At 47.3% G+C, this 24,002-nt stretch overlaps 1 protein-coding gene across 1 annotated transcript in view; it reads left to right on the plus strand.

Moving 5' to 3' along the window:
• The first annotated feature begins 2,044 nt into the window (after nt 1-2,044).
• LOC144752209 (diacylglycerol O-acyltransferase 2-like) overlaps nt 2,045-24,002 on the plus strand; it is a 195,321-nt gene continuing 173,363 nt past the window's right edge. The window contains exon 1 of the mRNA XM_078640168.1: nt 2,045-2,429. Within this exon, the coding sequence (XP_078496294.1) occupies nt 2,390-2,429 (40 nt within the window). The 5' untranslated portion in view covers nt 2,045-2,389. The remainder of the gene's footprint in view (nt 2,430-24,002) is intronic.

Genomic DNA, 24,002 nt, shown 5'->3' on the forward strand with positions numbered 1-24,002 from the left:
TTTATTTCTCCTTGATTCCTCTTTCCATGTGTTCTGCATGGATGTATGACATTACAACGCATGCTTTTACATCGCATGCCTTTACAATGCGGTTTTTACAACGCATGCCTTTACAACGCATAGCGCTTCGGAAAGCTGGATAGTGAATTGTTTAATTTACTATTCCAACTCCAGTCTGGATAGTAGGGAAGGTGTTGGATAGTACATTAAACCTATTCCCTATCCTAGAGCGCCCCCCAGCGCAATGCGTTGTAATGGTTTGCGTTGTAAAAGTTGCGTCGTAAAGGCACTGCGTGGTAAAAGTTGCGTTGTAAAGGATGTTCCCCGTTCTGCATATTCTGCAGCAGACATAGAAGGAGAAATATATCTCTAAGGGTTGTTTGATGCAAAAAGTTATCCCTTCCTGCACAAAAACACTCCTGCCTGTAACGCAGACACCCTTGCCTTATGGTGCCGATATCGCCTGGTGGCAGGGAAGACAAGTTGAAAAGTACTGCAAAGAGGGGCTTTCCAGCTCCCCTCTGGAAGCTGGAAGCAGTCAGTGTCCATTAAGGGGTGTGAGAACCCCAGGACAGACAGGCACAGAGATAGATCGAGGGACACAGTCTCTTTTGACTGTGTTGATCCTCCCCTGGACCGGGGGCGTTGTGAACCCCAGGCGGGGTCGGTAGTGGGAGTACCTGCCGGGCGGTGACTTGGGGAGGGGGAGGGGCAGGTGGGGGAAGGTAAGCGTGGATTACGGAGGTTTACAGGTAAGTAAACATATAAATAAATAAAACAAATTTAGTTGCGTGCACTGCATCATATTTGGGGATGCAGTGCACGCAACAAAATTCGTTTTATTTATGTATCTGTTTACTTACCTGTAAACCTCCGTAATCCATAGTTTACTACCCCCCACCCTGCCCCTCCCCACGTCACCGCCGGGCAGGTACTCCCACTACCGACTGCGGCTGCCCCCTCGCCCCCTGCTTTAGCAGCTACGGGGCGGGGGGGGGAGTTCCTGATGTCACTCGTCTGTCTGCAGCTCAGCACACAAAGGCTCGTCATTAACGGGAAAAGGTGGGAGAGTGAGTGAGTGAGTGAGTGAGTGAGTGAGTGAGAGGACGGATACTTGGTTTGATGTGTAGGTGAAAGGCTGGATGGATGGGTGAGTGAAAGGGTGGATAGGGAGATGGCTGGACGAATGAGTGAAAGGATGAATGGATGAAAGAATACATGGATGAGTGAAAGGGTGGATGATTGCATGAAAGGATGGATGGATGAGTGAAAGGGTGGATGTAAATGTGGATGGATGGATGGATGTATTTGTAAAAGGGAGCATGGATGGATGAGTGGAAGGGTGGATGGAGTGGATGAGTGAAAGAGTAGATGGAGGGATGATGGATGGATGGACAGGTTTGATGGACAGGTTTGGAGATGAATGGTGAAAGGCTGAACGATGGATGACAGAATGAATGAATGGATGACAGAATGTAAAGGTGAAATGGTGGATGGTAGTATGACAGAATGAATGGATAGATGCATGGTTGAAATAGACAAGTGAACCCTTCTGGGGAGTGTCATGATGACGTGCTTTGCTTGCTTGGTGCCAGAAGGGCTTTCCTTCAAAGTGTGTGTGTGTGTGTGTGTGTGTGTGTGTGTGTGTGTGTGTGTGTGTGTAGGGATGGGGGAGTATTTTCATTTTAAGGCTGTTCCACATTCCCACTCAGTGCATAAGTTAAACCTGTCTCTGCCTTTTGCCTGCGCCTAGAGGCAGTGCATACACAGGGGCAGGGTTTAAGCACTTGTTTGGCGCAGTAGGGTCTAAAGTCGTACATTAAAACATAATTCTCTTTCCTTAACATTTAAATGCCACACTATAATGATATTGTGTGCAGATATGGGGCGACTCCCCACCCTCTTCCAAACCCAATTGGCGCCTAGGCTGGCTTGCACCAGTGGGGGTGGACGTCGGCCTGGGTTTGGGGCGGTGACGTCACGCGGCCTTGACCTGGGCCGGAGAGGGTGCAGCAGATAAATGAAGCACACGCTGGCGCCTCTCCAGCTGGTCGGAGTCCATCCGCCCGCAGCAGTGTCCCTGGTCCTTGCAACACTGTCAGGAGTGTACCATTCCCTCCCTGGAGGGGTGGCAGAGGCGGGCCCTGGGCACCCACAGACAGGGCTCCAACACCTGGCCTGCATGGAGGGCTGACAGTGCCGGCTCCACAGGTGTGTCTGGCCCACCTGTCCTGGCCCACCTCTCCGCCCCCAGGACTTGGCACTGCCCAGAGCGGATCTTTGGGGGTTTTAAGAGTCGGCTCCCTGGGCACCGGTGGCAGAGGCTGGACGAGGCTCAGAGTTGGATGTGGGGCTAGAGGCCCGGACCCGCGGGGGGTCGGCAGACGCCATGAAGACCATCATGGCGGCCTATTCGCAGGACCTGCAAGGTAAGAGGCTCTGACCCCTGCCTGGCACGTGCAGTTAGTCGCTTTTTGTTTTCTGTTTTACCAACATGGCACATTTTGGTGACTTTCGGGCACTCTCGGATACTGGGAGCTTCCTGAATTATGAGCGCAGTAGCCAAATCCATAACATGTGCGCAGTCGTACTACGCCAAGTTGGCAAAGTATGTAAAGGGGTTTAAACTAGAGCAGGAAGTTAAACAAGGGGTGTCAACTAGTGCAGGAAGTTAAACAAGGGGTGTAAACTTGTGCAGGAAGTTAGGCACTGGGTGTAAACTAGTGCAGGAAGGTAAGCTAGGGTGCTAGCTACTGCAGAAAGTTAAGCTAATGTGCTAGCTAGTGCAGGAAGTTAAACAAGGGGTGTAAACTAGTGCAGGAAGGAAAGCTAGGGTGCTAGCTACTGCAGAAAGTTAAGCTAAGGTGCTAGCTAGTGCAAGAAGTTAAACAAGGGGTGTAAACTAGTGCAGGAAGGTAAGCTAGGGTGCTATCTTGTGCAGGAAGTTAGAATAGGGGCGTAAATCAGTGCAGGACAGTTAAACTAAGGGGCATATGTACAAGCCCCTATCGCCACCACAGCGTCACTTTTAACGACATTGTGGTGGCGACAGGGGCTTAGCTTTATTTACTTAGTTTGACGCTGCCTTGTAAATAAGGCCTCCTTTCACACTATGGTTAGTTTGAAAGGGGTGGGCAGGGGGTGTTGCGCTGGGTGTTTCACCACCACACCCATTGATTTTGAAGCGGCCCCCTATGTACAAGACCTGCGTACATAGGAGGCAGCGCCAACATTAAGACCAGTGAAAACTTGGAAATAACTTAGTGAAACAAGGAGAAATGCATTATTTCTAGGGTGACCAGACGTCCCGAATTTGCCCCGACAGTCCCGGTTTTTCACCAGCTGTCGGGGCAGATTTCAGCAATTTTGTCTCATGTCCTGGTTTTTAGAAGGGATTGACTGAAAACATTGAGAGGCACTTTTTGGGTGTTCTAAAGCATTGCTAGTTAGCAACTGTAATAAATAAGCAATTTAATGAATACGTATGATTTTGATTGTAGAAATGATATTGTATTTACTTTCTTAATGCATCTTCTCTGATCCTATGTTGATGGCAGCTGTCAGTTTGCGTCATTTAGTGGATGACTAATTGTAGTCCTTCTTCTATTTTCCCCAAATGTCCCAGTTTTTGGTTCTCAAGATCTGGCCACCCTAATTATTTCTCCTTGTTTTTGCTTTTCCCATGTGTGTTGCATTGTGCAGCACACATGGGAAAAGTAAAATGCCATGGATTATTGATATACATGAAGGTTCCCCTTCCTGTACATAAACAATCTGTAAAAAACAATGCCATTTTGTGACTTCCGTGTGTGCTGCATGAAGCAGCCTGGCCACCCCAAGATGTAATACTGCATCTAAAAGGGGCAGAGCCTTTTCCGTACTGCTCCTGCAACTCTGGAACCAGCTGTCCGACCACCTATGCAAAGAACCGGCTCTCCTCCCATTCAGGCAACAACTTAAAACGCCCCTGTTTAGGGAAGCACTGGATAATGTTTAAACACACCACACTGTTGGGCCATAATATCTGCCCACGTCCTCTGGCTATTCCCCTTAAAGTGCTTAGAGACGCGCTGGTGATTAGCGCTATAGAAATATCATTTAACAATAACACTAACACTTAGCACTGTAGCGCCAACGCAGGCACCCTTGCACCATAGTGCAAGGGTGTCTAAGTGTAGGGGAGGATTGTTTATGTACAGGAAGGTGTCCCTTTCTGCACATATCGAACTGTAAGGGGCAGTGTTTCAGCCCCATGCCCAGTCGCACAGATGTTGTGGTGAAACTACCATATTATTCGATCACTGTACTCTGTTATTTCTCCATTTTATCCATGTACTCCTCAATGATTTCAACTTTCGCATATGGGGCGGATGAACGACACACGATGGGATGTCATGCCATTTTTCAAAGTTTCTTGTGCTCAAGCTGTGCCCATCCGGACCTCTAGGCAAGAACGCAAACTGACGTATGGTTCGTCCAAAAGCAGTGTTTATTAAAAACCCAATGCATTTCGGGCTATGCAAGCCCTTCTTCAGGAATCACTGTAAATAACAATAAAAAAATATTCACTGTTGCACTATAGTTTACTGTTGTAAATATCAACATCAATACTGCCATTCGTTTTGTCTATGGAACAAAACCTTTCAAACAACGATGTAAATGCAAAAAACGATGTGCCAGAAAACATTTCCTAAAGCCCTCCCGCATAATCGCTTTCCACATCTGGTGAAACCTAATTAAATCACCCATCTTTTTTGAAGCCTCTGGTATGTGATTGTCACCTAAACTTGTGTACTTAACACTCAACTCCATAAACTTGGCTCAACGTGTTAGTAACCAACCAGCTTCATTCCCCCCCACTCTTAATCTGAGAATACGCACTGTTTTTATCCCCTTATCTGGCCGTGTACTCGCCACTCGTCCTCATGAACGGAAATCCCACAAGCAAACCTGCGGCCGCCCTATTCCTTTTCATTCTCCCTCCCAATCTCCCTGATACCCAAGCAACACCCACGGAATCTGACGCTGCCCCGGATTTACAAAGTCATGTAGACCTGAGGAAGCTCCAAATCCGTACGCCTCCCGAGGTGAGGCGTAACAAGGAGAAATATGTTTATGTCTCATCGTTTTTTCCTCTTTCCATGTGTGCTGCAGACATGGCAAGAGGAACATGCCTGGTTGGGTTGCTTTTGTGCAGGAAGTTTCCCACAAAAACATGTCTGCCTTGAACCAGAGGCACTCTTGCATCATGGTGCAAGGGTGCCTACGTTGGCCCAAGGCCGGCGAAACGACACCAGCGCAGGGAGAAAGGACGGAAATGCACCGTCTTGCTTAACACGGTGCATTCCTGCCCTTTCACTTTGGCGTAGGGCAGTGTGGCAAGGTGCCTTGTTGCGCTTTCCTATGCCAAAATACCAGAAATGAGGTCCGCGGTTTATAAAGCGCGTACTACTCTTAACGAGATGATTATGTGTTTTTAGCATGCAGCAGGCTACTCTGTAATCCGAAGTTAGTGGCGTCATCACAATACCTTGCAACGCACATTGTGCCTGTCTTCAAGGCCAGTCAGTGCTTCAGCCCCAAGGCCAGTCAGTGCGTCAGCCCCAATCACAGGTCAGGGGCACAGGCCTTTTCAGCTGTACTCAACTGAAGAAGGCTTTTCCGAATATGCCCTATAAAATCTGTTCTAGTCCCGATAAGTAGGGTCCGGTGGCATCCCTAGATGCAATTTTTTGAAAAAATCAAAGGATAAAGTGATGCTATAGTAATGGAAAACATAGCATTGTAAACTCTAAAAATGACTGAAATTCACCAGTTATCGTTAACTGATGTAACTATAACTCGCAGGCCCGCCAAGCCCAGTGTTGTCATCAATGATGTCATTTTGAGTGTCATTAGTGGTGTTTTCCAGTGATGTAAGATGTAAGGTTAAGCAGTGTATGTCGAGGGAGCAAGTTAGTTACTTCAGTTAACTGTAACTGGTGAATGTCAGTGGTGGTTTTTAGAGCTTAAAACAAATGTTATGTTTCACCTAACTATAACATCACTTTAACCTTTGTTTTTTCCAGTGAATTTCCAAGTTTTTTATAAACATATAGTAACAATATAAAGGGTGTCATTTTAAGTAAGGTAGACCTACTGGCTTTGTCAAAGGGTCAGAAGACCAAAATATATAATTTAGGTCTATTGGATTTATCAGGGGTCACAACATCAACATATATAAAGTACACCTATGGGTTTTGCCAAAAAGTCACCACAATAATGTATCAATGACCATCATACAAATATTCCTTTTAAATACACACTTGCAATGCTTAATAATAATTGTTGTCATAAAAGTAAAGCATTTTTCATCCAAACAACCATAAACATATATTTGAGTCTTTTTAACACTGTTCGGGCCACAAAATGCAGCCATAGGACCAACCACAAGGGCTCCCTGCTTCCCAGCTGCAGATCAGAGAACTCTAGCTTGGAGTGCCTAAAAATAATGGTAAGCTCCCCTGGGTGTAAGAAATTCAGTTCTTGGTTGAAGGGGTGAAAATCCTTCACAAGCAACAACCGCAATCCTAGTCAAGGTGAACCACAAAAGTTACTAAATTCGCCTGTACTTACCCCGCTGATAGCTTTGCACAAATGCAGTCGGACTTAACTTAGAAGCAATGTCTGAAGAAATTATGCAGCACACAAACAGTAACAAAGTGTAAAGACAACACAAGAAAAATCCCACACCAATTTAGAAAAATAGAGTACAGTTTAACAATTGAATGAGACCAAAATGACAAAAATGCAAAGAGTAGAGTCAGTGATATGTAACTTAACATGTTTAAGTGCAGCTATCGCCAAGAAGCAGAAAGTGCTGGCTGTGGGTATGTGTTTATGGTAGACTGGGACAAAGTCACAAGTTCAGGCCGACCGTGATGGAGTGCGCGTTGGATACATGGACCAAGTTAGACCCACTGAAAAAGTTACCTTCTCAAAGTCCGGCGCGCAGAGTTAAAAACTTCAGTATTTCACAGGAGGAGCTCTACTGATGCCAGCCAAGGGTCCAGGACCTGGGAGGCACCTCTTGGGGATCACAAACTCACTCCAGCAGAGGCCAGAAGGGCTCAGGCAGGTCCAGTTGCAGTTCCAGGCAGGGCCAGTAGGTCAGATCGGCAGTTGCAGGGAGGACTCTAGAGCTTGTTGTGTCCATGTAGCTCGGAAACGGGAGGTCAGCCAACTGACCCTTGGAGTCCCTCTAGTAGTTCTGGGTTCAAGGAAATGGCCCTCTCTCCTTCAAGCAGCACGGCAGGCCTCAATCAGCAGGGCAATTCTCAAGAAGCAACACAGCAGTGCTTTGAGAAGCAAGGCAGGCCCCAAGCAGCGGGGCATTGCTATGAGAAACAAGGCAGGCCCCAAGCAGCGGGGCATTGCTATGAGAAGCAAGGCAGGCCCCAAGCAGCAGGGCAGTCCTCAAGCAGCAACACAGCAGTGCTTTGAGAAGCAAGGCAGGCCCCAAGCAGCACGGCATTGCTATGAGAAAGAAGGCAGGCCCCAAGCAGCGGGGCATTGCTATGAGAAACAAGGCAGGCCCCGAGCAGCGGGGCATTGCTATGAGAAACAAGGCAGGCCCCAAGCAGCGGGGCAGTCCTTTGGCACAGCTGTCCTCTGAGAAACAAGGCAGGCCTCAAGCAGCCGGGTCAGGCTTGGAGTACAAGGTCCAGAGGTGTACTGAAGGGTGGGTCTGAGGGTCTGCTATTTATGCCTGGTACCAGCTTTGAAGTATAGGAAACATCTGAAGTTTTCACCCCACATATATTTCTAGAGTTTCCTCCATCCCTGCTCAGGTCTTAAGATGTTTGGGGTGACAAAAGCCTGGTGTCAGGTGCTTTGTGAGTGGGCCGAGGTAGCTCCTTTGAAATGTAAGCGGGGCATGGAACAGCTTTGGCCCTCCAATCCTGGCAGAATGGCCCTCTCCCAGCTACACCCAGGTCCTATTGCTCACTGTTTGGGCCAATATGCATTCCTGATAGGGGAATAATTAACAGGCCCAGGCAGCTGGAAACACCTAGAAGGCCTCAGAAAGTTTAGGGCAGAAAAATACAAACATTTCTATAATGTACAATATCTAAGTCAAAAAAACTGATAGACTGTATCAAACCATCTACAACCTAAGATGCGACAACTTACATCACCTGCCCACAGCTAATCACATTTTAGCCTTTCTTGTGTACTCTTTCTACTTCCCCGGATTGCATCCTCTGCCAACATTCCTAAAAACCCTGCATGAAAATGAACCCGATTATATCTGGTGGTTTTTCCAGTTCCTGCCTAGTTATTTGAATGATACTCTCCTTACACCCCATACTCTGCCTGCCTAAGAGGCTGTGAGGGTTCCTTACTCTGTCACATGTCTGCCTCCTTACTTTCTACTAGGCTTCAGTAAACTAACCTTACCTCCTACCTACAAACCATAAACTCTCCTTCTGAGTAACCTTACCTGTAAGACCTAACCCTTTTCCGAACCCACTTTTTCATCCGGCTCCATCAATCCTAGTTTCCTGTTGTGTGTAATCGCTCCTTGCAATCTCACAATATCTGACCTCCTCCACCCTATTGACTTATCCCATGTTATCCACTTGATTGAACTCACTCTGATAATCACACCTACCTCCTCTTAACTGCATCCACCACTAGAAAGTGGAGGAATCCCCTCATTTACCTCGCAGCGCAAGAAATGAAATGAAAAATACTTTTATAAAGCGCATTGCTACCCAAGGGCGTCCCAGCGCTAACAGCGGGAAAGAGTAGCGTGGACACCAGACTAAGGGAACAGCCAGGTCGTTAACAGTTTACGGAAGACAAGATGGTTAGGTTCTTTTCGTAAGTGAAGAGGAAGGGAATTCAAAAGCTTTGGTGCATTGTAAGAGAACATACGATCCCCACTTCTGGGTTTCCTAATCCTAGGAACAGTGGCCAGGTGCAGGTCGCCTGAGCGAAGGCGTCGGTTGGCACGGTAGGGACAAATAATAGAATGATTAATGGCCGGGCCTTTTCCGACTAACGACTTGTGCGCAATACACATCGCGTTGGAGTTAACTCTCTCCCTGATAGGAAGCCAGTGGAGAGATTTCAGGGCAGGTTTTGCTGATTGGAATTTTGGGATATCCAGAAGAATTCTGGCTGCCCAATTCTGTACCGTCTGAAGTTTGGAAAGAGTTGTGCATGGGGCCCCTAAATAAAGTTAATCTCCATAATCCAGATGCGACAGAATCAGAGTCTGAACCATAAGTTTCCTAGCCTGAAAAGGGAGTAGGGTGAAGACTAACCCAATAACCAACACATTTACAACTTTATTATTAGCCACTGGATTCACTGATAACTTTGGATTATGGAGCAGCGTGCTACCTGCCCCAAAGCACTTCAATGCCTAGCCAGGGGCAGTAGGCGCCATATAAATGTAATTATCAGGACAGTCAGGGGTCTGCCTCCTGTTGTGACATTAATGGTGTCTGTACAAAAAACCTTCTCGTTTAATTTTACCCCCTGTCTCTCTACCTCATCTCTATTGACCCCACCTCTCTCTCTCAACCTTATGTCCCTCCGGCTGTTGTCTGGGCATACCTCTGAATCACTACCTCCCTACCCTCAAATTCTCTCTACCTCATACCCAACTCTCATACCACCATGTATCGCAAGGGTTCTCTCGCTCTGTATACTATACCTTATCGATCCTGTGTCTAACTTGCCTCTTTTTACTTCACCATCTGCATCTAGTTTCGCTATCGCACATCTGTCTCACTGCCTCATTACTCGCTACTCAAATTATTGCACTCTCACATTACCTCAAACCAGGGCTTTAATTGGGGGTGTCTGTGGGGGTCTGAGCCACCCCCCCAGTTTTTTGGGGGGGACTCGAAGGGGGCTCCAGGGGGCTCTATTTTCAGGCCTCAAATGTCAAAGATAGGGTGACCAGACGTCCCGGTTTTTGTTTGGTGTTACTAGTGTGGGTGACATGTCTTGATAGTGAAATACTGCCAATTTCGTTTTTCACTATTGAAAGGCTATCTTGACCATAGGATAACATGGGGAATGCTGTGTAACATGTTTACCTGCATATCTTCCCATAACGGCAAGATAGACATCTGGAATCTGGTAACCCTGAACTCAGAATTTAATAACACATCCTTTAGTGAAGATGGTTTTTAAATTCTAAGTTTGGAAATAGCACTTTTAGAAAGTGGCTATTTACCTGTTCAACCTCTCTGTGTGCCTCTGCCTAGTTGTGTATTGACTGTCTGGTTTGTGAGTGACAGGGGCTGGGGGCTGCTCCAGGAGGCTGGCTGAGTCAGCACAAGCTGAATAGACCCATCTGCATGTACTCTACATGCAGATGGGTGCACTCTGCCAGTGCACCTCTTCTTCCTTTGTGAGTGAGGGCCAGGGCCATCAGATGCATCGCAGGAGGTGGAGCCAACATTGTGGCAGGCAGGCACAGCCCTATTGAGACCCAGGTGATACTCCTCCCACCACTCTGGTAAAGTGTTTGGTATTTTATCAATCAATCAATCAATCAAGACACTAGTAAAGCGCACTACATACCCATGAGGGTCTCAAGGTGCTGGTGGGGGGGAGTGCTGCTACTGATCGAAGATCCAGGTCTTGAGGAGTCTTCTGATGGCCAGTAGGTCTTGGGTCTGCCGTAGGTTGGTGGGGAGGGTGTTCCAGGTCATGGCGGTGAGGTGGGAGAAGGATCTGCCACCGGCGGTCGTTCTGCAGATACGGGGGACTGTGGCGAGGGCGAGGGCGGCTGAGCGGAGCTGGCTGGTGGGGGTGTAGAAGATGAGTCGTCTGTTGAGGTATGCTGGGCCGGTGTTGTGGAGAGCTTTGTGTGCGTGGATGAGGAGCTTGAAGGTTATCCTCTTGTTGACGGGGAGCCAGTGCAGGTTGTGATAAGTAGATTAGGTAGGTAGCAGGACACGTCTTCAGATTATTAAGATATATTTATTAAGATAGCTCAGCAGAGCATTACACCTCGCCAGCTGACCAGACCATTAACTGCCACGACTAGAACTTTCACATACAAGCTAGAACACTCATAGGTACTATGGGAGGTTGGGAAGGTGGAAACACTAAGGAGGGACTACTGACACCAAGTAGCCATAATGAAGGAAGCACAAATATGCAACATATCTTCTTCCTTTATAGAGAAAACAATAAGAAAGACGGTCTCTCAGGAGCTTGGCCGGCATTCCTGCGTAGAGGGTGTTTCCGTAGTCCAGCCTGCTGGTGACAAGGGCCTGGGTGACTGTTCTTCTCGTTTCGGTGGGGATCCACTTGAAGATCCTGCGGAGCATACGGAGGGTGTTGAAGCAGGATGAGGAGATGGCGTTGACCTGCTTAGTCATGGAAAAGTTGCATTCATGGTCGGTGGGTGTCGGGGCTGGTCCTAGCTTTGTCGGCCACCAGGAGTCGTCCCAGGCTGAAGGGGTGGAGCCGAGGATGAGGACCTCCTGCTTGTCCGAGTTCAGCTTCAGTTGACTGTTCCTCATCCATTCAGCGACGGCCTTCATTCCTTCGTGGAAGTTGTTTTTGCAGGTGTAAGGGTCTTTGGTGAGGGAGAGGATCAGCTGGGTGTCATCGGCGTAGGAGATGATGTTGAGGTCATGCTGTCGGGCGACGTGGGCAAGGGGTGCCATGTAGATGTTGAACAGTGTCGGGCTGAGGGAAGAGCCCTGGGGTACGCCGCAGATGATCTCGGTGGCATTGGAGCGGAATGGGGGAGGCGGACACTCTGAGTTTTGCCGGAGAGCTTATACTTAATAAATATACCTTTTTGCCTATTTTATTATTCTTTGCTGGATGCGATTTCATGGTTTTCTTAAGCACACAATGATAGTTATCTTGATTTAGACCACTCCCCTAGTCTGATAGGTCACACCCCTTTATGAAATTTGCCACGCCCCTTTTAGAGCACCACCAGTTTTTTTCCCACTTAAGATCCTGCCTCAAACATCAATTTACTGCCCCACCCATCAGTTACTTTACTACCCGCTTCACCTCTCGACCTCTCCTCCTGTTCTTTCTGTTTTATTCCCTCGACCACTGCCCCTCTGAGCCTCACCACTCTCACTACCTCACCTACATGCCCGTGTCTCTCTCTCTGACTCTAGCTAATTCTAAGTCACACTTTTTCTATCTTTCTTCACTCCCTCTCTTTCTCGCCACATTTCCCTCAACCTGTCCCACGCTTTCTCTAACACTCTACCGTCATCTTCCTACCTCTCTTGAACTTTCTCTCTGGCTGCCTCGCCTTTCCTTCTTTACCTTGTGCCTCTCCTTACCTCAGCTGTATCTCCACCTCATCTATCACTCCATTCTCCGCTCCTTAGAGTCTCTCGCTGTCCCATCCTCTTTAACTCTTTATTGTTTCCTGTCTCCCTTCTCTCCCTTTTTCCCCGTGAGAGTGAGTGTCTCGTCAGACAAGTGTAGACACAGAAAGTGGTGAATGAGTGTCCAGTCAGAGAGGTGTAGACACAGAAAGTGGTGAATGAGTGTCTCGTCAGACAAGTGTAGACACAGAAAGTGGTGAATGAGTGTCCAGTCAGAGAGGTGTAGACACAGAAAGTGGTGAATGAGTGTCCAGTCAGAGAGGTGTAGACACAGAAAGTGGTGAATGAGTGTCTCGTCAGACAAGTGTAGACACAGAAAGTGGTGAATGAGTGTCCAGTCAGAGAGGTGTAGACACAGAAAGTGGTGAATGAGGGTCCAGTCAGAGAGGTGTAGACACAGAAAGTGGTGAATGAGGGTCCAGTCAGAGAGGTGTAGACACAGAAAGTGGTGAATGAGTGTCCAGTCAGAGAGGTGTAGACACAGAAAGTGGTGAATGAGTGTCCAGTCAGAGAGGTGTAGACACAGAAATGGTGAATGAGTGTCTCGTCAGACAAGTGTAGACACAGAAAGTGGTGAATGAGTGTCCAGTCAGAGAGGTGTAGACACAGAAAGTGGTGAATGAGTGTCCAGTCAGAGAGGTGTAGACACAGAAAGTGGTGAATGAGTGTCCAGTCAGAGAGGTGTAGACACAGAAAGTGGTGAATGAGTGTCTCGTCAGACAAGTGTAGACACAGAAAGTGGTGAATGAGGGTCCAGTCAGAGAGGTGTAGACACAGAAAGTGGTGAATGAGTGTCCAGTCAGAGAGGTGTAGACACAGAAAGTGGTGAATGAGTGTCCAGTCGGAGAGGTGTAGACACAGAAAGATGCCACGAGAGACAAGCCGGGGAAGAATGAATAATGGAGAAAACTACCACAATTCACAGATGAAGGATTGAAAATGCTGAAATCTTTTGATTTTCACTTTGATAGCGATAGTGACAGTTCTGAGAGGGGATTTATTTGTGATTATGAAGATTCCTCAGTTAAGCACTACGTGCGAATGTCCTACTTTAAAATGAAGCACGAATTCACCAAACGTCCAGCAAGTTTTCCTTGCTCGGTACAAGACAAAGCCATCTAGATCCAAGCACAGAAAGAGATGGCTTTGTCAGTGCTTGTTGAGGCCTTGTTGGCCCTGTTTGGCTGGGAGCTGCCAGGCTGCTCCAGATTCCAGCTATTTTTCCAAGTTCCCAGTCCTGAAAGTTTATCTTCACCCTTTGGCCTAGGTGGGGCCTGCGTTAGGTGAAGATGGCTGGGTACTGCATTCACAGTTATTCCAGAGAGAGCAGCTCTTTAGCAAACTGGTACTGTGCACTGCCCCAGGGTCAAGGCCGCGAGGGGGACCGGCCCTTCGGCCTTATCTGATGACACCTGGGGAACCACACCCCTCTGGCTTCCGAAAATCTCGGACTCATCTGTCCAGGGCTTCGGGAGTCGAAAGGTTCCTCCAGATAAAGAGCACAAACAGGTGCCGCCCCGAGACAATAACAGGCACTTTAAACACCTGTTATCTCCAGGAGGTGAAGCTACGCGGGAAGGACGCGCTGCCGCAGCGATTCTGTGCCCCCCCCCCCCCCAGCACGGAAGAGCACCTGCCAATCACGGACCAGACCACGAGCTGTTCTTCAAAGCACTGCTGACCCGCACCCGGCAACAAAACAAAGGCAGGACTTATACAAAGCAGTGAAGAGGGCCAGAAAGCAGATCTGGAACTCCAGATTTTTTGCAGCTTTTTTTGCGGGACTTTATCGGCATTCTTTTAGTTTTCGATAGTTTCAAGCCCCAAAAATAGTGCAGTGGAGAGTGATCTCATATTGACACGAGGCCTAGGGCCTCATTTATGAGGCCTTGCGTCAGTTTTGCGCTTCCGATGCGTCACTTTTTGTGATGCATCGGAGGCGTAAAATATGCCTCCTGTTGCGCACTATTTACAAAGTGACGCATCTAAGCAGATGCGTCACTTTGTAAACCCCTGCGCTACATTACACCTGCGTCAGGTATAATGTATGCAGGGGGGCGTTCCCCCGCAAAAAGCCTCGTAGAAGTGACGCAGTGAAATCTATGAGGTTTCACTGTGTCACTTCTAGGACGCCGTTGCGCAAAAATCTTGCGCCTGTCTCACAGCAGGCGTAAGACTGACGCGGGCCATTTCACAAGGGGGCTTGCCCCATGTGAAAGGATGCATTGCTGGAGTTGCGTCACTTTTGTGACACACTCCAGCAATATGTCACTTTTGCGCTTACAGATACGTCAGAAATACTGACGTATCTATGACCCCTTGCGACATGATGCGTCATACAGTAAATATGACACATCATTGGTGTCGCAAGGAGTACGCACTGAGAAGTGACGCATCGCTGCTTTCACGCAGTGATGCGTCATTTCTCATAAATGAGCCCCCTAATGTTTTGTTACACACCCCTGTCATGTGTGGTAAATTCGAAACCCTAGACCAAGCTCCTAACACCTAAAGCGGGACCTCATCCGACACCCCCCACCCAGAGGAAGCCTGGGTGCCCTCCCCCATGCTTCCGTGATCCGGAGCAAAACCTTAAGTAAGTGAAATGTGCAAATTTCAAGTTGTGTGAAATTTCTAGAAATCTCACATAATGTGATTTTGTGGAAGGAGAGTGAAATTTTCTGCTCAAACTAGTATGGGCGTGGGGGACCCTGTACTTTGACACCACGAAACAATATGTGCCTCAATAGAAAGCCCATAATTCAATGAATCGGAGATGGTGTTAAACCTCAATTTCATGAGGCAATGTGTCCCTGAGGTAAGGCACCTCCCAACACATAAAAATATCAGAAAAAAGTCAATAAAAGGGCTCACTCAATAACCGAGTTCTAGAGTAGCAGAATAATTAAAGAGATTTATTACAAAACTGAAAAAGCAAGGTGACACAGAGTCAATCCACACATGCTCTCAACAAATAGGGCATTAAGAGAGGTGCAAAATCAAGATTATCCAAAGTCCCAAGGGGGAGCAAAATCAAGAGAGAAATGGACCGCAACCCTAGCAGCATTGGAAAGATTTCTCGCTCATCCCCAAATTTAGGTTTTTTTTAACATTATTTTCCCATATGAAATTAGTAATTCTGCAGATTCATTGTGATATGATCAAATATGTAAAATTCCTTGCAAATCACAGCAGAATTCTATTCTGCATCATATTGCCTGAGCACACAGACACATAGGGCCCGATTCACAGAACTAACTTTAGACAAAATCCTAAATTTACTACCATTTTGGTATTCACAAAAGGCACTTACTCATTTTGGTATTCACAGAGGCACTTATTCATTTTGCTATTCACAGAAGTTACGAGTCCTAGCTTTAGGACGCCTAAATGCCTTCTGTGAATACTGAAAGCCTTAAAAATATGATTTTTCTCAGTTTAGGAGAAAAATCCTAACTTTAAGACTTTCAGTATTTACAGAAGGCATTTAGGAGTCCTAAAGTTAGGAGTCCTAACTTTACTAATCCTAAACTGAGAAAAATCCTATTTTTAAGGCTTTCAGTATTTACAGAAGGCATTTAGGAGTCCTAAAGTTAGGAGTCCTAACTTTACTACTCCTAAACTGAAAAACATCCTAATTTTAAGACTTTCGGTATTCACAGAAGGCATTTAGGAGTCCTAAAGTTAGGAGTCCTAACTTCTGTGAATAGCGAAATTTATTTATTTATTTATTTATTTATTTATACAGGATTTATAATGCGCATGGCTGCCTCAGCGACGAGGCGTCCCAGCGCAACCAGAGACCAAAAGGGCGCAGTGGGAGTTACAACAAGCGTCCTTTATTGGGTTTCGCCTGCCGAAGGCTGCTGCGCAGCCTTTCAGCGCAGGTGAAATCCTATGTTGACAATAAGCACTTCGGGAACGTCCCCCGGCTCTCATTGGCTAGCTCCATAAATGGAGGCTAGCCATTGAGTGCCGGATCTGTCCGTCAAGGCCGGACCAGATTCGGGGGCGTTCCCGAGATTTTTTCCCAGGGCGGAGTTACGTTTTTTCCGTTCCCTCCCCTTTCACTGTAAGTGAATTCAGATGCGCTGTCCATTCCCGCCCCCTCCGTGTGCCTTTCCGCCCCCCCTCGCTGTCCTGTGCACGTTTCCCGCCGTCCGTGTCCTCTCCCGCCCCCTCCCGCCGTCCTTGTCTTCTCCCGCCCCCTCCCGCCCCCTCCCGCCGTCCGTGTCCTCTCCCGCCCCCCTCCAGCCGTTCGTGTCCTCTCCCGCCCCCCTCCCGCCGTTCGTGTCCTCTCCCGCCCCCTGTGTCCTCGTAGGTGCTTGTTTTAGGTGAAAAGGGCACACACGGTTGTGAATTCCAGATTTCCGCTGACACAGGTTGCACAGCGGCCTCCCTATTACTCAGCTTCATCTGTATAGTGTTTGGAGCAGAGGTGGGCGACAGTCTTCTTGGGTACATAAAAGCATTGCTATCCAGATAGTCCCCTAAGCTGTCTGGCAATGGATCAGTGTTACTCCTTTTTGCTGCGAAGTGCAATCTTAACCTCCTTGCCATTTCGTCTTCCCGAGCATGCTACTGAGCGAAATCCACAAATGTGTCTGCAAAATAACAAAAGGCAGCTGCACCGAATACACCACTGGCATCGGGATGATTGTAAGCAGCTTGAAAGAGCTCCCAAAGCTGGGGTATGTGCCTCGGATACAGTTGAGGAAGGTCATCGCCAAACGATGCTCAAAATTCATACGAAATAGATAAAAGCCGCCTCGAGGATGCAGTTTGGAAAACGTCTTCTACTTCTCCCAGTCAAAACCCTCCACTTACCCAGCACTCGATCTAGCTGCAGGACACTAAAACACTGCCAACTGTGCTCCAATCAGTCCTCGTCCAGTTTGCATCAAAGAATCCCAGCAGGAACAACAGTCCTCCAGCCTTTCAAAGTTATAGAACGTTCTTGCTGCAGGCACACGGGCTTAGCCGTCCGCCACTTGAATCAACATGTCGAAACTCTGCAGCACTCCACGGCCGCTAATATTTTTACCCGTGGGTGTAGAATTACAGGAAGTCAGTAGGAATGAAGTCCCACATAATTGAGTATCAAAGTTGGGATTGAATTTCCAAATACTATCCATACTTGGAAACGAGCTAAGTTGGAGTTTTCCGGGAAGCTACCAGTGCTTATTATAATTTCAAATTGTCAAAGCTCACAAAAAAATAATCAAAAGCAGTATTTCTTAATAATACACTCTTGGAAACCACAACGCTGATTTCAGCACTATATTTTCAGTTCCAGCTGACTCTAGAACTAAATGTGCAAACCCTACATCTTGCAGTAACAAACTAAATATGCATTCAAATCCAATTTTCCGATGAGAGCGAGGGAACACACAGAGAAAGCATGCAGTGCGTAAAGTTTTAAATAACATCGACAGACTGCAATATGGAACAATCCTATATAACTTGGATATATGATATTGTGAGCTGCTTAGTACTGCAAACGACAGAATCACAAATGGAAACGCTCAAAATATCGTGCGAGAGTTACATTCCGTTTCTGGGGACACCAATAACTATACAGCCTGCTTTTTTATAGAAGGAATTCACGAGGCAGCAATTCAAAAAAAAAAATTCAATACACTGCACAACATGGCCCTGTCTGCAGATTCTGTTTTGGATCTGGACTATTCCTGTCCCAACGACTGTACAAATATGTATTCTTCACAAACTAAGCAGCAAATGGCTTGCTACTCACATGCACAACCACGTGTAAAGGAAACGTGTGATACTGTAAATTACAACTCAGATGTTTTATTTTACTTTCACTTCATACACAATCCTCTTCCCCAGACAACGCATGTAGACTGCGAAAGGGTCCCAAAAGTTACAGGCTGCAAATAAAGAAATAATAGCATCCAATTCTGAAAATGCCACCACAGATATCCAGAAATGAAAATGTATTTCAGATGTATGCAAAGCACAGCTTTATTGACTTATGTATGCAGTGCACCTAAAGTATCACTAAAGCCGGACCAAATTACAATATGCATAGGCTAAAGTATATTGAGGCTGTGAACTAATTTAAACTTTTACACAGTAGACAAACTGAGCTAGTACCTACTGGTAATGTAGTTGCTGCTCTCAAAGCGTGTGTGTGTGTGTGTGTATATATATATATTTTTTTATCAGCACAGCAAATTTACATGCCCACTTACATTATTACATTAAGGAGGTGTAAAGGCAACCGCGCGCCATCAAGCGTGAGCTAGTAAAGCAGATCACGCCACATTCTATATCGTTCCATGAACTAGCTAATTTGATGTGTAAAAACAACAAGCATTGGCAAAGCCAATAGGTTACACCTATGCGAAATCAATTTGGTCTGTCAAGTTTTTTACATGCCGCACAGCAACATGTGGAAAATCTATAAACGATCAATCACAAATCTGTAACCAAAAAGAAAAGTAAATGGAAAATACTAAACAAAACTAGAAAATCAAAACTATCTTGGAGGGAGGGTACGGGGGGGGCTTTTTGCTGGTCTACTCACAACTAACCTGTCCTGCAATTCTTTATTCCAAGGTAGGTGCCCACTGCCTTCAACCAGGTCGATGAAAGTGTTATATATGACAAATAGCGTTTATGTCAACAAATGCCCAAGCGCTTTGGGGCTATTTAAAGTCTTTACTAGTTTTGCAGTTTTCTGGTCCAAACATGCTGGAACATGTAGTTTCACTATACCCACTGTTTGAGCCAGAAGCCCAAAAATACTCTTCAAAAGCCCAGACAGGCTGAGTGAGTGGACCATGTCCAAAAAGACTGACACTCCAGTAGGGTAGTGTAGTGCTTTCAGCAAGCGTTGCCTTAATGTGCCACCCCAGCACGATTTAACCCCCTCAGCTGTCAATTGGGCATCTGTCATGTGACACCTGCAGACCAGACTCTGAATTTCTTCAGTGAAATCCAGTAGGGTACAATAGGTCTTACATTTGCAAGAGATTAAGCTGTTGGCAATGTAAATGACAATGCCATTTATTTATCTGTTTTCAAAACCAACACATAAATAAAAATATTGTCATTTACAATGCCAATAGCTCTAACTGGCAAAGGCGAAACCGTTGCATTGTAAATGCTTGTTATTAAATGCAGGGAATAACCATGCTTTTACAGACTTCCGGAACACCAACAGATTAGATATGACTCTGATGTTCACTGGGAGGGAGTTCCAAAGTTTGGCCGCCAAATAGCCAAACGAGCGGCCCGCGCCCTAGCATTCTTTACTCGGGGGACACAAACCAAACCACAGTTGGTGGATCTCAAGGCACGCCCAGGCACATAGGGCTTCAGTAAACCCGAGAGCCCAATAGAGGCTTTGTGCATCCAGATTTTATGGGCAATGCACAGCACCTTAAAGTGAACCCGGGCTTCGATGGGCAGCCAGTGCAACTTTAAGAGCACATGAGCCACCGACTGCGATCTAGGCAGTGCTCCTAGCATACGTGCTGCCGCATTCTGGACTCTCTGAAGGCGTTTAATACTTGCTGTATTTGCGCCCAGATATAGAGCATTTCCATTATCAAGTCTCGCCAAAATGGAGGCTTGCAAGATGGTTTGGCGCACTTCAGATGGAAAAAGACCAAGCAAAGGTCTAAGGCCTCTCAGAAGCCCAAAACAAACCGCAGCAACAGCTCTTGTCTGTTTCTCGAAAGTTAGACCGGTGTCGAACCAAACACCTAAGGGGCAGATTTATGTTAAGTGGCGCATCCCCAGGGATGCACCAGTTAATGTGCACCACAGTGCGCCACTGCTCCGCCACCCATGGTGCGCCGCATTTACAATGCGGCACACCATGGTGCAAGGCAGTGATGATGCGTGACGCATCTCTCGGCGTACGGGCGGCGCATTGCAAGAGTCATGTCGCAAGTGCGACATGACTCCTGCAATGCACAGGGGCCACCTCTTCAATGCATGTTGCGTCACCCTTACGCCTGCTTCAAGCAGGCGTAAGGAATTGACGTAGAAAGTGACTGAGTGAAACCTCATAGATTTCACTCAGCCACTTTTAGGAGGCGTTCCTGCGCAGGAACGCACCCCCCTGCGCAGGAACGCCTCCTTATGGCGCAGCAGAAAAGGGGGTGGTGATGAACAGAGTGTCTGAATTAAGCAGACCACTCCTACCCAGTCCAAAGATCAGGGCTTGATCCATCACCGTTATTTATCTCACTGCCCCATCCCAGCTCAGAACCTGGCTATATGCAAATTAGTCTGTCCCTGGCCCAGTGCATCATGGGAACAGGGCAGACCAAACTACCAAGCCAATTCTTCACCAGAAAGGAGACAAGCTACCGGGGACCGGTTTCTGGCATTTCAGCCTCTTCGGCCCGGCTTGCTTGAATCCTGATGGAGCAGTGAGAAAGGGACTCATGTCTGAGTATACCCTGCCACACCTATAGTGGCCAAAAACGATACAGAAAAGGGGGTGGTGATGAACAGTGTTGGATCTAGCCCTGATCTCTTGACTGGGTGAGAGTACTCTGCTTAATTCAGAGACTCTGTCCATCACCACCCCTTGTTGTAAATAATTTTGTCCACCCTAAGCGTGGAAGGGTATACTCAGATGTGAGTCCCTTGCTCATTGCACCATCAGGATTCAAGCAAGCCGGGCCGAAGACGCCTGAAATGGCAGAAACCGGTCCCCGGAAGCTTGTTTCCTTCCCAGTGTAAGAATTGGCTTTTGTAGTCTGGTCTGCCCTGTTCCCATGATGCACTGGGCCAGGGACAGACTAATTTGCATACAGCCAGGTTCTGAAACTGGGATGGTGCAATGAGCTAAAAAACGGTGTTGGATCTAGCCCTGATCTCTTGACTGGGTGAGAGTACTCTGCTTAATTCAGAGACTCTGTCCATCACCACCCCTTGTTGTAAATAATTTTGTCCACCCTAAGCGTGGAAGGGTATACTCAGATGTGAGTCCCTTGCTCATTGCACCATCAGGATTCAAGCAAGCCGGGCCGAAGACGCCTGAAATGGCAGAAACCGGTCCCCGGAAGCTTGTTTCCTTCCCAGTGTAAGAATTGGCTTTTGTAGTCTGGTCTGCCCTGTTCCCATGATGCACTGGGCCAGGGACAGACTAATTTGCATACAGCCAGGTTCTGAAACTGGGATGGTGCAATGAGCTAAAAAACGGTGTTGGATCTAGCCCTGATCTCTTGACTGGGTGAGAGTACTCTGCTTAATTCAGAGACTCTGTCCATCACCACCCTTTGTTGTAAATAATTTTGTCCACCCTAAGCGTGGAAGGGTATACTCAGATGTGAGTCCCTTGCTCATTGCACCATCAGGATTCAAGCAAGCCGGGCCGAAGACGCCTGAAATGGCAGAAACCGGTCCCCGGAAGCTTGTTTCCTTCCCAGTGTAAGAATTGGCTTTTGTAGTCTGGTCTGCCCTGTTCCCATGATGCACTGGGCCAGGGACAGACTAATTTGCATACAGCCAGGTTCTGAAACTGGGATGGTGCAATGAGCTAAAAAACGGTGTTGGATCTAGCCCTGATCTCTTGACTGGGTGAGAGTACTCTGCTTAATTCAGAGACTCTGTCCATCACCACCCCTTGTTGTAAATAATTTTGTCCACCCTAAGCGTGGAAGGGTATACTCAGATGTGAGTCCCTTGCTCATTGCACCATCAGGATTCAAGCAAGCCGGGCCGAAGACGCCTGAAATGGCAGAAACCGGTCCCCGGAAGCTTGTTTCCTTCCCAGTGTAAGAATTGGCTTTTGTAGTCTGGTCTGCCCTGTTCCCATGATGCACTGGGCCAGGGACAGACTAATTTGCATACAGCCAGGTTCTGAAACTGGGATGGTGCAATGAGCTAAAAAACGGTGTTGGATCTAGCCCTGATCTCTTGACTGGGTGAGAGTACTCTGCTTAATTCAGAGACTCTGTCCATCACCACCCCTTGTTGTAAATAATTTTGTCCACCCTAAGCGTGGAAGGGTATACTCAGATGTGAGTCCCTTGCTCATTGCACCATCAGGATTCAAGCAAGCCGGGCCGAAGACGCCTGAAATGGCAGAAACCGGTCCCCGGAAGCTTGTTTCCTTCCCAGTGTAAGAATTGGCTTTTGTAGTCTGGTCTGCCCTGTTCCCATGATGCACTGGGCCAGGGACAGACTAATTTGCATACAGCCAGGTTCTGAAACTGGGATGGTGCAATGAGCTAAAAAACGGTGTTGGATCTAGCCCTGATCTCTTGACTGGGTGAGAGTACTCTGCTTAATTCAGAGACTCTGTCCATCACCACCCCTTGTTGTAAATAATTTTATCCTTATGGCGCAGGGCTTTCCAACGTGACGCATCTCCTAGATGCGTCCCGTTGTAAATAGGGCGCATTGTTTGCGCCGCCGTTGCGTCACATTAAGTGACGCAATTGCAGCGCAAAGAGGCACAAGGGCCTCATAAATCTGCCCCCATGTTCTTTACCATCTTTTTCGCTAACGGAGCGGGTTTAAGATGGTCAGGCCACCACTGCTCTTGGTCTTTCCCATAGAGAAGAATCTCAGATTTACTGGCATTCAATTGAAGGCAGTTAGCCTTCATCCAGTCTGAGATCACCGACAGATCCGTCCTAAAACTTTCCAAATTAGCACTGCAATTTTTGGAAAAGGCAATCAACAACTGGGTGTCGTCAGCGTACGACACCAAGAATAGCCCCCTACCTCTGGCCACCTCCGCCAAAGGTCCCACATAAAGATTGAAAAGAAGTGAGCTCAGGATGGAACCCTGCGGCACCCCACGAGATAAAGGATGATCCTGCGAGTGAAAAGGGGGGACTGACACCTGAAATGATTGTCCAGTCAAGAAGGAGCGAATCCACTCCAGGGCAACATACCTGATTCCGATCGTCCAAAGGCGTTCAAGAAGAATTGCATGTGACACCGTATCAAAGGCGGTGCTTAGATCCAATAGGACCAAGGCCGCTGAGTCTCCTGCATCCAGCCGGTTACGGATAGATTCTGTGACGGCAAGGAGAGCTGATTTGGTACTATGGCGGGGGCGAAACCCATGCTGAGAGGGGTCAAAGATGTTATGAGTGTCCATGTGTTTAGATAGAACTGAATTTACATGTGCCTCCACCACTTTCGCCATAAAAGGTAACTGAGATATAGGGCGATAGTTACCTGGGTCGTCCGGATCAAGCGATGGCTTTTTTTTAGAGTGGAATCACTTTTGCATACTTCCACTCCCTAGGGACTGAGGCAGATTTCAGTGACAGATTAACTAATTCTACTGCCACAGGAGAAATAAGAGGAAGAAGCTGGTGGAAATAGGCTGAAGACATTAGGTCCGCTGGCAAGCCCGATTTGATTTTAGCACTCAGGGCCCCAAACTCCTGCAGCGACAATAGAGGAAAGGCCGACAAACAATTGTCCACCCTCAAATCATATCCTGTCAAGACAGCGTTCTCAATGGGGATACTCTCAGTGGAAAAGTCCTGGTAAATGAGTTCCACTTTCTTCACAAAATGAAGTGCCAGGTCTTCGCAGCGATGGTTCGACGTGACGGGGGAAAGATTAGACATCCCTGCACTCTTCATGTTTTTAAGCAAGGTGAAAATGGTCTTCGTAGGG

Source organism: Lissotriton helveticus, chromosome 4_2, assembly GCF_964261635.1.
Source record: "Lissotriton helveticus chromosome 4_2, aLisHel1.1, whole genome shotgun sequence".
Classification (NCBI taxonomy): Eukaryota; Metazoa; Chordata; class Amphibia; order Caudata; family Salamandridae; genus Lissotriton; species Lissotriton helveticus.